Source organism: Cebus imitator, unplaced genomic scaffold (assembly GCF_001604975.1).
Source record: "Cebus imitator isolate Cc_AM_T3 unplaced genomic scaffold, Cebus_imitator-1.0 Scaffold303, whole genome shotgun sequence".
Lineage (NCBI taxonomy): Eukaryota > Metazoa > Chordata > Mammalia > Primates > Cebidae > Cebus > Cebus imitator.
The window spans coordinates 222,131-242,558 of NW_016107618.1; the positions used below are offsets into that span (position 1 = coordinate 222,131).

At 43.5% G+C, this 20,428-nt stretch overlaps 1 protein-coding gene across 1 annotated transcript in view; it reads left to right on the plus strand.

Moving 5' to 3' along the window:
• Positions 1-12,827, plus strand: part of SETD7 (SET domain containing 7, histone lysine methyltransferase) — a 52,959-nt gene extending 40,132 nt beyond the window's left edge. Inside the window, exons 7-8 of the mRNA XM_017502862.2 lie at positions 812-969; positions 7,013-12,827. Of these exons, the coding sequence (XP_017358351.1) occupies positions 812-969; positions 7,013-7,193 (339 nt within the window). The 3' untranslated portion in view covers positions 7,194-12,827. The remainder of the gene's footprint in view (positions 1-811; positions 970-7,012) is intronic.
• Positions 12,828-20,428: the final 7,601 nt, after the last annotated feature.

Below are 20,428 nucleotides of genomic sequence, written 5' to 3' on the forward strand. Positions count from 1 at the left end.
ACTGTGCCTGGCTAAATTTTGTATTTTGTTTTTTCTTTTTATGTATATTCTTCTCTAAACTGGTTTAAATTTTGTATTTTTAGTAGAGACGGGTTTTCACCATATTGGCCAGGCTGGTCTTGACCTCCTGACCTCGTGATCCACCTGCCTTGGCCTCCCAAAGTGCTACCATTACAGGAATGAGCCACCGAGCACTGCTTTGCCTCCTCATCTTTATCTACATTTAATTAAAGTTATCTAGTTATGTGTGTATCTATCAGGGATTTTAAATCCCTTTTTTTTCCATATAGAACATGGAAAAATTAATAAATAGTAGAGCTTCCTGGCACTAACCACACATGTCCTTTGCACTCTTAGTGTGTGGAGAGATACCTTGTTTTGTTTTGTTTTTTCATTTTGTACTGCTCAAACCTTGAAGTTTTCACTGAGTGTGGTGGCTCACACCTGTAATCCCAACACTTTGGGAGGCTGAGGTGGGCAGATCACCTGAGATCAGGAGTTCGAGACCAGCCTGGCCAACATGGTGAAACCCCGTCTCTACTAAAAATACGAAAACTAGCCAGGCGTGGTGGTACACACCGGTAGTTCCAGCTACTTGGAAGGGTGAGGCACAAGAATCACTTAAACACAGGAGGCAGGGATTGCGGTGAGCCTAGATCACGCTACTGCACTCCAGCCTGGGAGACGGAGTGAGACTCTGTCTCAAAAAGAAAAAAAATTTTAAAAAAGATAAATGAGTTAATATCTCAGATGTCCTTTGAACTTTGGGGAGAAAGTTCCTCTCTAAAGCTAGCTTTCTTGTTTTCTGCAGGTTGACAGCAGAGACTGGGCCCTTAATGGGAACACCCTCTCCCTGGATGAAGAAACGGTCATTGATGTGCCTGAGCCCTATAACCACGTATCCAAGTACTGTGCCTCCTTGGGACACAAGGCAAATCACTCCTTCACTCCAAACTGCATCTATGATATGTGAGTATTATCCCAAGCAGGTGGGAGAAATCTATGCCTCAGGGCCCTGAGACTTAGGAGGGCAGTAGAAGGTGTTATTTTCGTCTCAGATAAAGGCTGCTTCATCCGAATAACCATGGGTCCTCGCCATTGGCCTCAGGGTTATGACTTGAAACTCAAAATCTAAACAGCCTCACTCTATGGCTTTGGCAATCTAAGAAATGGAAAGTGCTTTGAAAAGGATTGAAATGCTATGGAAATAGTATACCGAGTGGTTGCTGTTTTATAGCTGCTTTATTTGTCCTTCAGTTTTCTCATTATGGACAGTTAAAGATAGTGTTATTTGAAATGATAGTAAAAATTGAAATTACTCTGCACAATGGAGAAGATGAGGGAGCGCTTTTTTTTTTTTTTTCTTTGAGATGGATTTTCCCTCTTGATGCCCAGGCTGGAGTGCAATAGCACAATCTCAGCTCAATGTAACCTCCGCCTCCCAGGTTCAAGTGGTTATCCGGCCTCAGCCTCCCAAGTAGCTGGGATTACAGGCATGCACCATCGCACCCAGCAAATTTTTTTGTATTTTTACTAGAGATGGGGTTTCACCATGTTAGGCTGGTCTCAAACTCCTGACCTCAGGTGATTCACCCACCTTGGCCCCCCAAAGTGCTGGGATTACAGGTGTGAGCCACCACACCCGCCCAGGAGCCCTTTTCTGATGTGAAAGGAAGAAGTAAAATGAAGTCCTAAGCCTAGGGCATGACATCTCAGTGTTGGAAGAGACCTATAAAATCAGAGTCCCTATTATTTGATAATAAAAAGGAATGAAGTACTGATATATGCTACAACATGGATGAGAATTGTAGACACTATTCTAAGTGAAAGAATATATGATCCCATTTATATGAAATGTCCAAAATGCAGGAAATCCATAGAGATAGAAAGTATATGAGTGGTTCCCTAGGGCTGGGGAGGGTGATGACGAGTGTCTGCTGATGGGTATGAGATCTCATTGTGGTGTGATGAAAATGTTCTAAGGTGAGTGTCCTAAAATTAGATGATGGCGATGGTTACAGAATTTTTTGTATATTTGTGATATTCAGTGGTTGAAAGGCCACTGAATTATCTGCTTCAAAAGGGTAAATATATATAAAGGAGTACATATGTTAATTCTCTGTATATAAATGATATATTAACAAAGCTGTTATTTTTTTTAAAAATCAAATAATCCTCTTAGAGCTTGAGCCTCCTCTTCCATCTGCTCATTGAACCTCCATTGGTGTCGAGCTTACATTATCCACAAAGGTAGCTGTCCAGACAAATGAAACAGATGTTACAAAATTAGCTTCTGGGCTCTGATGACTAGAAAGTTCTTTTTTTTTTTTGGAGACGGAGTCTTGCTCAGTCGCCCAGGCTGGAGTACAATGGTGTGATCTTGGCTCACTGCATGCAACTCCTGGGTTCAAGCGATTCTCCCGCCTCAGCCTCCTGAGTAGCTGATATTACAGGCACCTGCCATCATGCCTGGCTAATTTTTGTATTTTTGTAGAGCTGGGGTTTTACCATGTTGGCCAGGCTAGTTTTGAACTCCTGACCTCAGGTGATCTGCCCACCTTGGCCTCCCAAAATGTTAGGATTACAGGCGTGAGCCACCGTGCCCAGCCCAGAAAGTTCTTTATATTGAGCCCAAATGGGTTTCCCTGTATTCAGCCCTTGGCCCTAATTGTCTGCCTTTCTTTCCTGTGTCCCATGTCAGCCTCTGTTTTACATGGTAGCCCTACAGACACTTTAGTAGTCTTTACATGACCCCTGAATGTGTTCTTCCCAAAGCCAAACATCTCTGACTATTCTGTAGATGATATAATTGGGATTTTTTGTACCATCATAATTGCTCTCCTTAGATTGGTCTGAGAATGCCAGCTCTTCTTGGGAGCGGTGAGCTGTGTGCAGCCTTTTCTGCTCAGTTGTAGCTTGCAGTCCCTCAGTCATCTTGCTTGTTAGCATAAGCAGAATCAGATCACGTTCATTTAATCTGTAGGAAAATTGCCAGGATTTGGAGGTTCCTCAAGAATGTCCCTTCCTGCATCCGTGAAATGGCTTAAAAATTTTCCTGGCAGCGATTTGATCTCCTTGGCAGCCCGTAACAAGCACTGAAGCTGCAACTTCTGTTTAAAGGACGGGTGGAAATGGCAAAGGACATGTGTCATGTGAAATGAAACTGACACTGTGATTAACGCCAAGGCTTTCATGGCCAGGGTGAATTAGGCCAAAGCGTCATTCCAAGCTGCACACAGCTTAACAACAACCCTTTAAAGCGGTGGTAACAATCATAAATGCTACTTAAGACTACTCCTTTAAAATAAACCAGGTTGTTGGTTTCATTGCAAGGACATGATTTTTCTCACCAAAAGGAAGGAGACAAAACAAGGTTTCATTTGTACAAAATCAAGTCCCTGTACTCTGCAGGTTTTCATTTTGTTTATTGCCGTTTTTACTTTGTTTGCAAGCCCAGGGTGACCAAATCTTAGTTATTTGGTATGATGAGAAGACTACTCGAATGATAACCAAATATAAAATTCAGACAATTCATGGGGCTTTCATTTGTTTCAAAAATCATTGGTATTGATATGTACATTTTTTTTTTCTTGAGGTGGAGTTTCGCTCTTGTTGCCCCGGCTGGAGTGCAATGGTGTGATCTTGGCTCACTGCAACTTCCGCCTTCCAGGTTCAAGCAGTTATCCTGCCTCAGCCTCCCAAGTAGCTGGGATTACAGGCATACACCACCACACCTGACTCATTTTTGTATTTTTAGTAGAGACAGGTTTTCACCATGTTGATCAGGCTGGTCGTGAACGCCTGACCTCAGGTGATCCACCTGCCTTGGCCTCCCAAAGTGCTGGGATTACAGGTGTAAGCCTCCACGCCTGGACCTGGTATGCACACTTTAACATAAACAAAACACTTCCATAAGCTGTTTTAACTGCCTTCTAGTACAAAGTGCCAAATGGACAAATAGATAAGAACTGCTTTCCTAAGCAACCTGTAGACAAGGGGCTAAACCAGTTTGGCACAGAGGTTCGGTTTAACTGCTAATTGTGTAGCTATGGTTTACAGACCACTTACTCCAGGCTGGTACTGTGCTAGATGCTCCTTATGCATTCTCTCATTCAGTCCTCCTAGAAACTCAGTGAGGCCACTGCCATCACCATCTGGAATCAGACAGGAAAAGCAGGTCTGAGGCAGAGAGGTTAAGTGCTCTTAACCGCTGGTCTTCAGGCCATCTTTAACAATCAACACCTGAAATGATTCTTTCTTTTCAGTCTGCCTGTTATCCACACTCTGAAAATGATGATGATAGTGAGCAGGAACATGAAAATAAAAGAGGATTATAAGAGAAGCTTTAGGTCTGGAAATTAAACATAGGGTCTGTTTTTTGTTTTTCAGTGGACCAGAGCTGTATTTTAGGAACTTTTTTTTAGTGAAATATGTTAATTTTTTTTTTTTTTTTTCGAGCCAGGGTCTCTGTCATCCAGGTTGGAGTGCAGTGGCCCAATATCAGCTCACTGCAACCTCTCTGCCTCTCAGGCTCAAACGATCCTCCCACCTCAGCCTTCCGAGTAGCTGGTACCAACAGGTGCACACCACCACCCCCGGGCTAATGTTTTGTATTTTTGATAGAGACAGAGTTTTACCATGTTGCCTAGGCTAGTCTTGAACTCCCAAACTCAGGTGTCTACCCGTCTCAGCCTCCCAAAGTGGTGGGATTACAGGCATGAACCGTGCACCCAACCAAATGAAATATTTCAACTTAAGCAAAGTTGTGATTTTCATAAGGAATTCTTGAATCCACAGTCCAGGCATCTTGTTTGTGGTGGAGTGCAGGTTGATAATTCTGCTCACTTGTGTGCTCACATAGGCAAAACATGCATGCTTGCGGGCAGGCAGTAGCCAGTATTAGTGGAATCCTACTTTGTGCCAGGTACCGCATAAGGTGCTTTCTGTATGTGGGCCCATTTTGTCATGACAAAGACCCTGTGGGATAACTGTTACTAGTATTATCATGATTTTACAAATGAGGAAAGTGAGATTCAGAGATATGAGGTGGACTTTTCAAGAGGATGCAGTAAAAATGTGTGGCATCAGGACTCACACCAGAGTCTTCTTACACCAAGTTAAGTGTCCTTTCCACGGCCTCCCAAAGTGCTGGGATTACAGGCATGAGCCACCATGCCCGGCCACCAAGCACCAATCTAATTTAGGGCCTGGAACCTTCTCCTTTGCTGTCTCGCCAACCTTTGTCCAAAATATGACTATAAACTGGGTGCAGTGGCTTACACCTGTAATCCTAGCACTTTGGGAGGCCAAGGTGGGCCGATGACTTGAGGCCAGGAGTTCAAGACCAGCCTGGCCAACATGGCAAAACCCCGTCTCTACTAAAAATACAAAAAAATCAGCCAGGCATGGTAGTGCACACCTGTAATCCCAGCTGCTCCGGTGTCTGAGACATGAGAATCGCTGGAACCTGGAAGGTGGAGGTTGCAGTGAGACGAGATCGTGCCACTGCACTCCAGCCTTCACAACAGAGCAAGACTCTGTCTCAAAAAAAAAAAAAAAAGACTATAAATGAATAAGATTGATTTGACTAGACACATATAAAAACCTTCCTGGCCAGGCACGGTGGCTCAAGCCTGTAATCCCAGCACTTTGGGAGGCCGCGGCGGGTGGATCACGAGGTCAAGAGATTGAGACCATCCTGGTCAACATGGTGAAACCCCGTATCTACTAAAAATACAAAAAACATTAGCTGGGCATGGTGGCGCGTGCCTATAATCCCAGCTACTCAGGAGGTTGAGGCAGGAGAATTGCCTGAACCCGGGAGGCGGAGGTTGCGGTGAGCCGAGATCGTGCCATTGCACTCCAGCCTGGGTAACAAGAGCAAAACTCCGTCTCCAAAAAAAAAAAAATCTTCCTGGCCAGGCCTTACATATATCCCTTTCAGCAGCTGTTAGGTGAGCTAAGTCTACTTACTGCGTATTTATCTGCCTGTTCTGCAGGGAGCTGTGCAGTTGAACAGGGCTGGGAGCCTTTGGCAAATGAACATAGCCATAGTGTTAGCCTCGTTTCTGGTCCCGAGAGGACTTGTTATAGGGAGGAGATACTGCTGCCTTCACAGGATGCTTCACAGGAAAATACTAAATAAGCACATTCGAAGAGAGGTCTAGACTTCCCTCTTGGGAAGAAGTCTTCATCTACTTTCATGCTAGAATGAATAGGGTGGAATACAGAGTTTTTGTCTTTGAAAATCCACAGGGCTGCCGGGCGCAGTGGCTCACCCCTGTAATCCCAGAACTTCAGGAGGCCAAGGTGGGCGGATCATGAGGTCAGGAGATCAAGACCATCTGGCTAACACAGTGAAACCCTGTCTCTACTAAAAATAATTTTTAAAAAATTAGCTGGGCATGGTGGTGGGCACCTGTAGTCCCAGCTACTTGGAAGGCTGAGGCAGGAGAATCGCTTGAAGGTTGCAGTGAGCCCAGATCGTGCCACTGCACTCCAGCCTGGGCCACAGTGAGACTCTGTCTTAAAAAAAAAAAATCCACAGGACTTTTTCTTACAACTCCAAAAGCACTCTGGTGAAGCCTACTGCCTGAGGTACAGCCAGGTAATCTGATGCTGCTGGCCAGACAAGCGCAAATGCTGGCAGGCTACGCTGGATCTGATTTCTCATTAAGGACAGATTTTTGTTGTAATCCTGATTGTTGGTTTATAAATGCAAGGTGGTAAATATGCTTTAAAAAAAAAAAAGAGCAGTGCTTTTCAAACTTTAATATACCAGTGGATCACCTGGGGGTGTTGCTAAAATGCATATTCCAATCCAGCAGGTCTGGGATGGGGCCGAGATGCTTCGTCTCGGGTGAAACTGATGCTGGGTGACCACACTTTGGGCACTTACCAGGCAAGCTGGGGAAGAGCGCCTGGGGGTGATTCCTGTATCAGCCTCTCCCTAGCCTTTGCTTCCAACCTCCTCATCTGGCCCAGGAATGACTGTATGCATCTTGATGTTTAGGTTTGTCCACCCCCGTTTTGGGCCCATCAAATGCATCCGTACCCTGAAAGCAGTGGAGGCCGATGAGGAGCTCACCGTTGCCTATGGCTATGACCACAGCCCCCCCGGGAAGAGTGGGCCTGAAGCCCCCGAGTGGTACCAGGTGGAGCTGAAGGCCTTCCAGGCCACCCAGCAAAAGTGAAAGGCCTGGCTTTGGGGTTCAGAGACCTGGAATAGAACCTTGGATCTATGCACTACGTTTATCCGACAACGGACAACCAGGGACTGCTCATGCTGTGATGTCACATCCTCTCACCATGCGTTAGCAACGACTTTCTCGCATACTAACTAGGTTTGACTGTATTACTCATACCAGATTTAAAATTAGCTAGCCTTGCAACAACGTCCTACTGAGAGGTATTGTCGAGCATTTGACATAGACAGCGTGATGTTCTTTGGTGGCTCAAGTCTAAATCTGTACCACATTCAGAGATGCCAAATGATTAGGCTGAAACAGGGAAATGGGGTATTTCGGTCATTTTTAGTCAGTGGTTTTTCCATAGTGTTTTTTTCCTATGGCCAGTGCAAACTGTGTTAGCACACTTGCATATGTGCCGTATTGAGGGTTGAGAATTACTACATCTTTATTCTCTAAATGTAGTATAATTTGCCTTTTAACCTTTGATCTGTATCTTGCAATAGAATGGCTTTGTTTTTTCCTAGTGAATAGAAGCCCACTTCTAAAGTCATTTCGCCCCTCAGTCCTATTCTCTATCTTAGATAGCCTTTACAAGAGAAAACTTCCAAATGGATTTTTGCATCAGTAGCAGTGTGTAGGTCTCTCTGGTTCTTTCTATATCATCATTTTATCATTATGTCCTAATATAAAGTACTGGCTCATAGGGCCAGGGTATTATTATAGAATATTATTCTCGCATGTAAACAAAGATATCTTTGCTTTAAGATGTGAGAAGAAATGAATTTTACTTTGTTTGCATTAAGTTATGGAAGAGTTGTAATATATACTTTAAGAAAGAAGAGAAGAAAATTAGTATTTCTAAGCGGTAACTGTGGCAATTTTGCAATATTTTCAATAGTGCTAGTAATTTTTTTCTCCTTGAGTACACATTAAATGTACATAACATAGCGCAGTCAGGTTTGTGGCACAGTGCATTGAATTCAAAAGTCACATAAGAAACTTGAATTCTAACAGAATTCAAAAAAATTATTTTTACTCAGCACTACTAAGGCAGACATACTGATTACTAAGTACAAATCAAACCTTGATGCAAAAACTCTTCATCATTGTAATTTCAAAGCACTTACCTGCTTCAAAACGTTGTAAACTAAGACTGAACACCTGTATAGTTTAAAAGCAACACTATCAATAGCATTTCAGCCATTTTGCCAGCCATGTGTAATCACAACTGCAGAAATAAGGAGAAAACCCCTGTTTTTTAGTTTAGCTAATTAGATCTGTAACATCACTGGGATGGCTCTGAATGAATTCTGAGAGTTTTGTTTTTCATAAGCACCCTCACCACATGCCATAGCCGTGTCTCCTTTAGACACCTTGATGCGGTGGCTGGAAGGACTGGAGAGCAGCCGTTGCTCTGATCTGCAGCTGTCAGCTGTGGGTCCTGTCACCTGAGTCAGTGTGGTCTGGAAAGCTAAGGCCTTCCAAGCTGTAGCAGATAGTGAGCTCTGGCTGATGAGAGAAGGTTTGCAGCGGGAGAAGAGTAAAGACATAGGCAGAAGGAAGTTTGCTATTTCTTGTCAGTTGCACATTGCTTTATGAAGACTACAACAAAAGTACTTGATCCCAGGCTGCTCATGACTTTCAGTTCAGATGACCCCTGGGTACACTGACAGAGTTGCCCTTCCCTTCTTTGCTAGGCCAAGCTTCGTAGAGCACTCGGTTGCATGCTTTGCAGCTAGGTGGCAATGGCTTCAGGGAGATCAAGTTGGATTCCTGCTTGAACGCTTAAGCCGATGGTTCACCCATTAGAGGAAGTTGTCAGTGCTTTCAGAAAAATTGCCCACCAAAGGAAACCGAATAGAGTTTTTAGATTTAAAGGCACCAGGATAGGGTCACTGTTGTTCTGTAGAAAGAGACCGTGTTGTACACTGTGACAGATGGGCCAGGGCCTCTGGACTTGTATTCTGATAGGTGCTTTAATTTAAATGTGTCCCAAAGGGAGTGGCTGTCTTCAGGAGAAAGATGGTTTGCATTCACCTCACTCAGGTGGGTTGTGCGTCCAGGGCAGAGAATGCGGTCAGGGAGAGGATGGTGCCAGTCACATCCCCCGTAAAGCTAGGCTCTGAATGATTTCATTCCTGAGGATGATAGCATTCTGATCCTGGCTGTGGTGGGATACAATTTCTGTCCTAAGGCCTACTCTAATTATCCCATTCAAATGGAATTTTTTCAAAATTGGATAAAAGGAACTGAAGAGTTGTAAGTAGTGATTAGTCAGCTAATCAGTTTTTCAGATGAGATATTGAATGGTAACACTCTGAGCTTAAAACTCAGCAGTATGTCTGTGACCTCCACACAAATCAGAGGAAGCAACGCACCCGTGCTGAGCCTGACTGTGTCTTCCTCCCAACTGTCTTCATACTTTCTGTGTCTTCCAGCTCTTCTTTCTCCTTTGGGCTCTCTTTCCTCTTCTCTCTGATACGTGAGAACGCCTGGGTGTCCAGCCCCAGCTGCCCTCTCCTGTTCCCTGTTCCAAGTCCTCTGTGCTGTCCTCTCATGGGTCTCTCTGGCTGTGGGTATGTCCTTGGGACCCTCCCCATCTGGCTTTCCCTCTGTGTGTCCCTCACTCCGTTTGCTTGTGTCTCTGGCTCTGTCCCCCCATCCCTCCCCTCACACACACATACTCCCAAATATAAGGCTCCGTTGCAGGTTGGAATCAGAGTGTTGCTTGAGATTCACTGAGTTCTGTAGGTAGGGAAAGAAGTCAAGGGAGTGGAGGTTCTATAAGGAATTAACAGCTGAGAACAGGAGGGTTTGTTCCTTGTTTGAACCTAAGCACAAGTGGAAAACAATACTCAGAATGTATGTTTTTTATGTTACGTCCGCTGGGGAAGGAACTATGTCAGGAAGCCACGCATCTGGTCATTTCATCAGCATCAGAATCACAGCAGACGTGGAAGATTCCAGGTAGTGGGGAATAAAGAAATAACTTCTTGCTCTCCTGAAAAACAGCAGGAGCCTGTGCATGTGTGTGTGAGAGAGAGACACTGTAATCTCAAGGGGATTCACTCAGAGCTGTCTCAGTCCAACTCCTGCATGATCAGATCTTCCCTTAGCATCTTTTCTGTGATGAAATATTATCTTGTGTTAGAGTTAGGAATAGGAACTAACCTGTAGGAGCATGTCCCCAAATGGACATTTGAATGGACTAACAAAAACAACTGGAAAGATTGAATTTCCGACACAAAGAAATGATGAGATCAAAAAGAAAGCAGTGAGGAGGACTTGAGTCTTGTAGTACCTATTCTTATTTTAACTTGCTTCATCCCTGATCTACCTGAGACACTAAGAAGGAAATTAGTTTTCCAAGACCTCTTTGAACCTGTCTGGGACTGTAGTTAAATCTATTTGCCCTATGGGGGTTCTTCACACTTGAAAAACTATTTCCTTATCACCAACAACCCAGAAAGGCCAATGAGGCCAGTGTAACCATTTTTAACATTTAAATGTAACTATTAAAATTGCATTAATTGTAAACAGTGAATTAAAAGTTTGTCTTCTCTGGGAGACAGTATGTGGCACTTTTAGTAAATTTCATTTAATATATGAAAATTTAAATCACTCACTGCAACATGCATGTAAAATCTTCCAAGAAGGTAGAGGTATCCTGTTCTGTATTGCTTTGTTTTAAAACAGTTGCCTCAAGCTTCTGTCTTAAGAGTAGTTACTTAGAATCCAGATATCTTTTGTTTTAGAAAAACAAGCAAAACTATGTTGCAAGACTGACAGTTGTAATGTTTACTTGCCACAGATCAAAGGTTCACAAAATATATCAAATTTACATCTACTTGGGGTACCTTGATAGATTATTATTGTTTTTCTTTTATCTTTCCCTTCAGGAATTTGGAATCTTGATGTCACTTTTTTTAATTTTAAAAATACTAAATTTTAATAATTTTATTTTGCCAAATGTGTGCATACATATTCAAAGCAATGAAACTATTTCAAGCCATACAACCACAGGGATGGGAACCCTTTTCAGAAATTTTAATGTGTTTGTATGTAAATAGATGTTTGTATGAAATATTTTCATGATAGAATGAATATATTTAAATGAAGTTGAATTATTCCAGTGCTACTTAAACACATTACACAAATTTTGGTGAGAATTATCTGAGTCTATTGAGATGTAATGCAGATCAATTTTGATTTTTAAAAATCAAAAGCCTACAATAACTCTGACTCACAGCAACTTCCTCGGCGTTGTTGCACCTGACGTGGAGAGAGCTTGTAGGCTTCCCCAGTGCCTCAGCCGCTTCCTGGTGGAAGTTAGGTGCTAATGGAGGTGTGTTCACCTTTTTAGTGATATCACTGCAGGCCTTTGAGGGGCCTGAGAGTGAATCAGAGGCATTAGAGACACCGGTGCAGTTATCTGGAGCACAATTTCTTTGCAGGGCAGCAGAATCAGAAGCCAGACTTGGCCATGTGAACCTCGGAACTGGGTTTCCCGGCCACCATCAACCGCCACCCTTACTGCCTAGTCACACATGTCAGGGAGGCTGCCCTCAGTGGAGTTGGGGTTCAGACCCCAGGGTGGGACTTCACGGTTTTGCCAGCAATCTCTACCTTCTGACTTCCGCCTCGCAGAGAGGAAGAAGAAGGGAGCAGCTGGCAAGGGGCCCATTTCTCAGCACAGTACATTTCCTGTCTCAGCTCTGGAAGACTATGCACCCAAGCACCAAACTTCCAACCAGAGAGAGAGACGTCCTCCGATAACAAAAATCCTTGCTTCCTCTGTCTGTGACTTTACACACAGTTGTTCAAAGTTGTTTAATACCAAGACCAATCACATCCCTAGGACATACCTCCCAACTCTCCTGACTCTTATGTTACTGAAAGAAACAAAAACAAACAAACAAAAAAAACTCCTTTATGATGATTCAACTTAACTGGGGTTTTTTGTTGTTTTTTTTTTCCACTTTGGTCCTGGATATAATGAAATGATTCATATTAAGACAAATTTGCACTGTGTATAGTAGCAATACGAACACACATGCCAATGTATCTTAATATATCTATTTGGTTACATTTTGGATTACAATAATTAACCTTGATTCATATATTAGGAAGCTATAGGGACTATGTAATGCCTGCTTATCACATTGGAAAATTATGTCCATGATTCTGAGCTCCCTTCTTCAAAAGTTTCCTCCTGGGTTTTCTATGTTCTCTTTTTATTCTGAAATACATTTATTAGGTTGTGAGGTATGTTTAAGGGTAGAAGCCAGGGGTATGCTTTCAGCATTTATTGCAACCAAAAGTTAACCCCATCACAGTTAATGAGCACCTTTGGTCTCTTGCGGAATTTGAACTAAATCTATGAGCCTTATTCAATATCTATAATTCTATGATTTTTTTAAATTATGGGAAATTAATGAAAGATGTTTACATGAATAATGTTTGCCCTTACTGTGTTATGAATGAGTTTTTTGTAGTGTGTCTGGGTGCATGATGCAAGAGAGTAGGAAAAATGTTTCTGAAACAAAACTTGACAAATATTTGTAATGAAAGTAAATTTAAAGACTGCTATAATTGCGCTATAGAAACAATGCAAGTATTAAACAAAATATACAATCATCTGTCGTTGTCTTCCTTTGGTCATCCAGGTTAAAAAAGCAGTAATGGTTTTCGTATAATGTGTCTATCTGTATATTTAAGTTACTAAGTGAACTTCCCATTTTAAGTTTTTTTAAAATATTATTATCCATTTGTCATTTTCAGAGCATTCTATTAAGAGCTGAGGGTGAGTCTGAAAAGCTTGGAGCTTGCTATGCACTTGATATGACTCCACATACACCCATAAATCCAGAAGGATTAGCCACACCAACAGAAAGTGTTTGACTAAATACATACGTGTTAGGGGTATGGATTGCAAATGAGATGATCAGGGCAAATAGCTGAAAGACAGGAAATTTCAATCCATGACTTAAAGAAAATAGAGAGATTTTGTTACACGTTGTGGTAGATTTTGGCAGTCTGAGCATGAGTCTGAGCTTAGGACCCCGGCAATCCTTATTCCTGCCCTAATCACGGTCAACAGTTTTTTTGTTTTGTTTTGTTTTGTTTTGTTGTTTTGTTTTCTTTTGTTTGAGATAGAGTTTTGCTGTTGTTTCCCAGGTTGGAGTGCAATGACACAATCTCAGCTCACTGCAACCTCTGCCTCCCAGGTTCAAGCAATTCTCCTGCCTCAGCCTCCTAAGTAGCTGGGATTACTGTTACGCGCCACCACACCGGCTAATTTTGTATTTCTAGTAGCGATGGGATTTCTCCATGTTTACCTCAAACTCCCGACCTGAGGTTATCCACCCGCCTCGGCCTTTCAAAGTTCTGGGATTACAGGCGTGAGCCACCGCGCCCGGCAATTTTTTTTTTTTTTTTAATCTGAGATGAAGCCTCATTCTGTTGCCCAGGCTGGAGTGCAGTGGTGCAATCTTGGTTCACTGCAGCCTCCACCTCTGAAATTCAAATGATTCTCCTGCCTCAGCCTACCAAGTAGCTAGGATTACAGGGGCATACACCCAGCTAATTTTTGTGTTAGTAAAGACGGGGGTTTCACCATGTTGGCAAGGGTGGTCTCAAACTCCTGACCTCAAATGAACCACTCATCTTGGTCTCCCGCATCCTGTAATAGACATGAGCCACCGCACCCAGCCAGCATACATTTCTAAAGCACAAAAGCCAATGACAAAGGGAGTCAGCATAGTACCTCATTATTAGCTGGGCCTTCTTCCCAGGACCCCAAAGCAGTTAACTCTAGGAAGTTTGGCAGGGCTACACAAGGCACAGTTAGGCCTCAAACTGAAGCAGGCCATGAGATCTCCTGCTTTATTTTACCTCCCTGAGTTGCCCAGTCCTTGATTTTATTATGCTCCCTTCAATGGATGGAAGGAAACAGAAACGAATGAGTTGAATGAGTCCAAACTGATGTCGGATTACCTTTTGCACCTGCACAGGCACATCCACATGCTAGATCTTTCAGGCAGGGCTTCACCCTCTAATACACATGGGTCACATCACAATATGAATATTCTTCCTCCTTGTGGGAAAGGGGAATACAGGATTAAAGTTTTAATACAAATTGAGGTAAGCTTAAGAGGCTAGCCTTGAAAGTGAAAGATTGGGCAACTTCATGGGTTAAGATGATTGATTTGGGCCCAAGGGTTGTAGAATGAAGTAATGCGAAAATCAAGATCAAACTATGTTAGACAAAATTAGTAACCATTCCGTTAGTATAAATGGGATGGTTACTAACGTCTGCCTTTGGGTTTAAATGTTCGGAATCATTCAGCCTGCTAGTTTATATTAAATGTGAAATTATTTCAGCAGTCATGTTTAGAACTAGGTAACAGCCATCAGAAGGATGATATGCTATAGTTTCATTTCGTTTCAACTCAGCATCAGTGATTTGGGGTTGCTTAATTAAAAGGCTCTCTTTGAAAAATGAGAGAAAGAAGAAGAAATTCTGTTCCTCTTCTTGAAGCTAAGAAAAAAGAAAAAACAGAAAAGATGGTTCTGCTCCAAAAGCGTTTCAGAAAATGACTGTTACCCTGCATATATATATATATATATATATATATATATATATGTATATAATGATAAATATAATTCCCCAGCAACATAGCGGTATGCTCGGTAAATGTGTTTTTCCTTCAGTTTTGTTTATTTGCAAAAACCAAAGCCAGGGTTTTGAATTTAGAGTTTCTCTTCTTATAATATATGTAGAAAAACATTAATGGATCCATCTAGATTGCTACCAAATTTTTACTTCTGTAAGTATCAGAATGCTTCCAGCTTCAAGAAACATCAAAGCCCAACTAAATATGGCCTAAGGAATAAAGAAGGTTTACTGTCTCACATAACAAGAAGTGCTGGGTGGCCCTACAGTTAATTCAGCGGCTCCACTAAGTTCTTCCTGCCTTTCTGCTCTGCCATTCTCAGCTTGTCTGCTTTGCCTTCCACCGCTAGCTCACCTCACAGCCACAACATGGCTGCCTGGGTTTCAGACATCGCAGCCAGATTTGGCAGCATCCAATGGATGAAAAGGAAAGTCTCTTCTATGGCCTCTATCATTGAGGAAACCTAAGCCAATCACTGGCAATGGCTATAGGGGCACTATGATTATATGAGTGAAGCATATGGCTGTATGGCCTGAACCAGTTTGGGGCTCTCCCAGCAAGTAGGAAAGGGAAGTGATAGTTGGGCTGACCACCCACAGCGTCTGCCTGAGCTGCGTCATGGGTTTTATTTTCTTATTTTCCTCAGAGAAGAATGAAGGTTAGCCTCTTCAAAGAAATTAAATAAATGGATTTTTAAAAATAATTCACATCAATTTAGAGAATTTATCAGCGGGGACTGTGGAGGAGTGTCTACAAAAATTTATTTTTCTAGAATTTATCAGGCAGTTTTAAGTGTTTATTCATTTAATCTTTTCAGCAACCATATGATATAGGTACTGTTATCACACCATTTTACAGAAAGAAAAACTGGCCAGGCACAGTGGTTCACGCCTATAATCCCAGTACTTTGGGAGGCCAAGGTGGGCAGATCACGAGGTCAAGAGATTGAAACCAAACTAACCAACATGGTGAAACCCTATTTCTACGACAAATACCAAAATTAGCCAGGCATGGTGGTGCAAGCCTGTAGTCCCAGCTCTTGGGAGGCTGAAGCAGGAGAATCGCTTGAACCTGGGAGGTGGAGATTACAGTGAGCCAAGATTGTGCCACTGCACTCCAGCCTAGTGACAGAGCGAGACTCTGTCAAAGAAGGAAGGAGGGAGGGAAGGAAGGCAGGAAGCCAGGAAGGCAGGAAGGCAGGAAGGCAGGCAGGCAGGCAGGCAGGCAGGAAGCAAGGAAGCTGGGCAGGAAGGAAGACAGGAAGGAAGGGCAGCTAGGCTCTCGGCTGCTCTCCTAACCATACTTATGGGAGCACTCTCTCCTCCTGCCCTTCCCTCCTCTTGCTCTCCATGGGTTAAGGCCAACCTTTAATATCCTGTGTCTTCCTTTCCCTTGATCATCATCCACTTAGCCTGCCAATCCACTGATCTCTGTAATTGGGTCCCTCTTTGATCCAATCCATGCAACACACAGACCAGCTTCTTATAATTTTATTCTCAGCCAATTTCCATCCTGCCCCCAAACTTCCACCTCCTCTGCCGGGGTTTCCAGCATAGCCTCTCCGTCCCATCTTATTTCTCAGTGTTTCCCTCCACCACGTGAAGCATCCCCTGTGATGAAGTTTCACTCTTCCCACCTCTGCTTCTCTCTTCCTGCCTCTCTGCAGTGGCAGAGGGAAGGTTGTGTGGTGGAAAGGACTTGGGATCTGGAGTCAAACTGGTTTCACTTGGCTTTGCCACTGTCTGTGTGACACTGGGCTTTCAGCTGCTCTCTGGCAAACAAGGATTACACTTGCTGCACAGGATGCTGTGGCGTTCAGAAGACTGAGTGTCTGCATGCCCTCTCTCCCTCTTCCTTCCTGCACTCCAGCGACATCCATCCCCTTGCAGTCCAGGAGAGCCAGGCTTGCTCCCCTCCCAGGTGTGTCTTTCTCCCAGAGAGCCACAGGCTCTGCCCTTGTGCCCTTCGAGTCTTTGCTGCAGGAGGACTTCACTGACCACCCCACTTAAAAAGTGCAACATTCTCCTCCCCGAGCATTCTGAGTCCACTTCACCTTCCTTTGTTTTTCACCATGCTTTTCATTACCTTCTAGCATACTGTAGAACTTGGTTATTTATATTATGTTTATTACTTACTGTCTTTCTCCTCCCTCTAGAATAGACAGGGATTTTAGTTTGTTTCATTCACTAACATATCCTTAACATGTGGTACACAGTAAGCACTCAATAAATACTTGTAGAATGAATGCCTGAGTGGGAGTCAGTAGATTGTAATGATTAGGAGAATTCTGGCAACTATCTTAGGTTGAAATCCCAGCCTTGCAATTTTTAGCTGTGTGACATAACTTTCTGGTGCCTCAGTTTTTCTATTTGCAAAATTAAACTATAATGATAACTAGGGGGAAGAAAGATTGAGTTTTGACCCATGGAGTGAGCTTACTAACTTTGTCCCACCTGCTCTGGGATGCCACCTTTCCAGGCATAGCCTCCTTCCAAGAAGTTCCCCATGAAAAGCCCCTGCCCCAGGAAGCCTGGCCTGACTCTTCGGGACCTGCCCTGTCCCACTTGCTCTGCAACACATGGATGGACACTGCCAGGCCATTATTATGTGTTCTTGATTGTTTAATGAATGAAGCACCTAAGTTGCCTCTCTCTTAGATGATATGCTTTGTGGGTATTACTAAGCATATCTTCCTGGATGCACACAAGCACTCTACAAGCATGTAATGTGGGAACTGAGCAAGAGCCTTCCCCTCCCCTCCCCTCTTCTCCCCTCTTTCCTTCAGTCTCCCAGGCTGGAGTACAGTGGTATGATCTAAGCTCACTGCAACTTCTGCCTCCCAGGTTCAAGCGATTCTCCTGCCTCAGTCTCCTGAGTAGCTGGGATTGCAGACACGTGCCACGAAGCCCGGCTAATTTTTGTATTTTTAGTAGAGATGGGGTTTCACCATGTTGGCCAGGCTGGTCTTGAACTCCTGACCTCGTGATCCACCCACCTCGGCCTCCCAAAGTGCTGGGATTACAGGTGTGAGCCACCATGCCTGGCCTGGAGTACCTTTTTATTAAAAAAAAAAAAAATTATTTCAATAGCTTTTAGGGTACAAGTGGTGAAATTTTAGTGCACCTATCTATCACCTGTGTAATGTACATTGCGCCTAATACGTAGATTTTTATCCCTAGATCCTGCCACCCTCCCCCTTCTGAGTCTCTGAAGTCCATTCTATCACTCAGGCTGCCTCTGTGTACTCATAGCTTAACTCCCACTTGTAAGTGAAAACATAACGGGTTTTAGTTTTTCACTCCTGAGTTACTTCACTCAGAATAATGGCCTCCAGCTTTATCCAAATTCAGCACATATTTCTTAAGCTTTACCATATAGCAGTCCCTCTTCTGGGCCATTAGCAAATTAGCAGTGAATAAAAACAAAATTCCTGCCTTTGTGGAGCTTGCATTTTAGTGGCAGAAACTGATAAGAAGCAAGTAAATGACTGTATGTGCTCGGGTAAGTGGTATGGGGCAAATAGAGGGGAATAAGGAGGGTGGGAAGGTGTACAGGGCCAAGAGGGGTGCGATTTTTTTGTTGGGGAAGTTCAGGGAAGATTTCACTTCCTGAGAAAGTGAACAGATTATAGGGATTCTGGGAAAAACATTTCAGGCTGAATTAGGCCGCAGAGAGCCACCACCTGAGGTGGGTAGGAATGCCCAGGGAAGCTCAGGAGGCCAGGGGATTGGCCAATGGGGAAAGCAGAGAATCAAATTCTACATGAGGCCCGAACATCATTCTAAGGACTTTGTTTTAAACTCAGAAGTGAGAGGGGAAGACAACTAGTGAAGTAAAAATACTTTTCTTTGTTTTTAAGAACACTGACCAGGTGCAGTGGCTCATACCTGTAATCCCAGCACTTTGGGAGACTGAGGCAGGCAGATTGCCTGTGGTCAGGAGTTCGAGACCAGGCTTGCCAACATGGCCAAACCTAGTCTCTACTAAAAATACAAAAATTAGCCAGGTGTGGTGGCACACGCCTGTAATCCCTGCTACTCAGGAGGCTGAGACAGAATCGCTTAAACCTGGGAGGCAGAGGTTGCAGTGAGCTGAGATCGCACCACAGCACTCCAGCCTGGGCGACAGAGCACAACTCCATCTCAAAAGAACAAAACAAAGCAAAACAAAAAACATCAGCTTTGTTCAACTTAGTTTACTGCAGTTTCTGAAAATACTTTTGAAATTTTAATTGCTATTAGTTCTTTCATTGGAGGGATCTAAAGAGAAGAGTAACAAAATCTTCCTCCCATGTATAAGAGGATCACTCGGACTGTTGCGCTGAGAATAGGCTGGAGTGGGAGTAGGGACCCACGTCAAAGCCGGGGGTTCATGATGATGGTGGGCAGGACAGAGGGGCCAAGGTGAGGAGAAGTGGTTGAATTGGGGTGCATCCTAGGAAGGAACAATAGAATGTGCTGAGGTGTGGCATTAGACATTTCAATTATTATTCAGGTGTGGTAAGGCCAACAGATTAGGAGACAAATGCCACTGAAAAATAGTGTAGACCGGTTGCAGTGGCTCACACCTGTAATCCCAGCACTTTGAGACCGAGGTGGGTGGATCATGAGGTCAGGAGTTCAAGACCATCCTGACCAAGATGGATGAAACCCTGTCTCCACTAAAAATACAAAAATTAGCCGGGCGTGGTGGGGGGCGCCTGTAACCCCAGCTACTCGGGAGACTGAGGTAGAGTTACTTGAACCGGGAGGTGGAGGTTGCAGTGAGCCGAGATTTCATCACTGCACTCCAGTTTGGGTGACAGAGGAGACTACTCCATCTCAGAAAAAAAAAAAAGAAAGAAAAATAGGGCAAAATTCCCTTTGGCCCTCTGAAACTTGCTGAAAAATAAACTCGAAATCAAAAGGCAGACTAATTGGAGAAAAAACACACATTTATTTAATGTGTATACACAGGAGTCTTTAGAATGTAGATGCAAAGATACAGGGGAAATTGGCCATTTTTATGCTTAGGTTCAATGAAGTATGACATACCATTGGACAAAAAGGATAGGATCTAATGCTAACAGACTGAGTGGGGAAACCTAGCAAAGCGTCTCTGTCTAGGTTCTTCTTGGCCTCTCTAAGCAGGCATTCCTTTCTGCTGGGTATGGGGCAGGGTTACCACAACCCGATGGGTTCTTCTTGCCCACTGTCCTGAAAAAAACAATGCACTGAGAACAGCAGATGTTGCAGCAAAGAAAGAATTTAATTATCACAGTGCCAGCCAAGCAGGAGGAAAGGAGACATTTCTCAAATCTGCCTCCCCAAGAATTCAAAGGCTAGGGTTTTTCAGGGTACTTTGACGGGAAGGGGGCTGGTGAACCGAAAGGCTTGACTGGCTGTGGATAAATTCACAGGTGTGTCTAAACTGTCTTCATGCAGCTGAATCAGTTCCTGGAGAGGGGTGATCTTTGAACCAAGTGGCATCTCTTGATCTGCTGAATTGCTAAATCTGAAAAATATCTCAAAGACCAGTTCTTCCGGTTTCACAGTAGTAATGTTATTTATAGAAGTAGTTGGG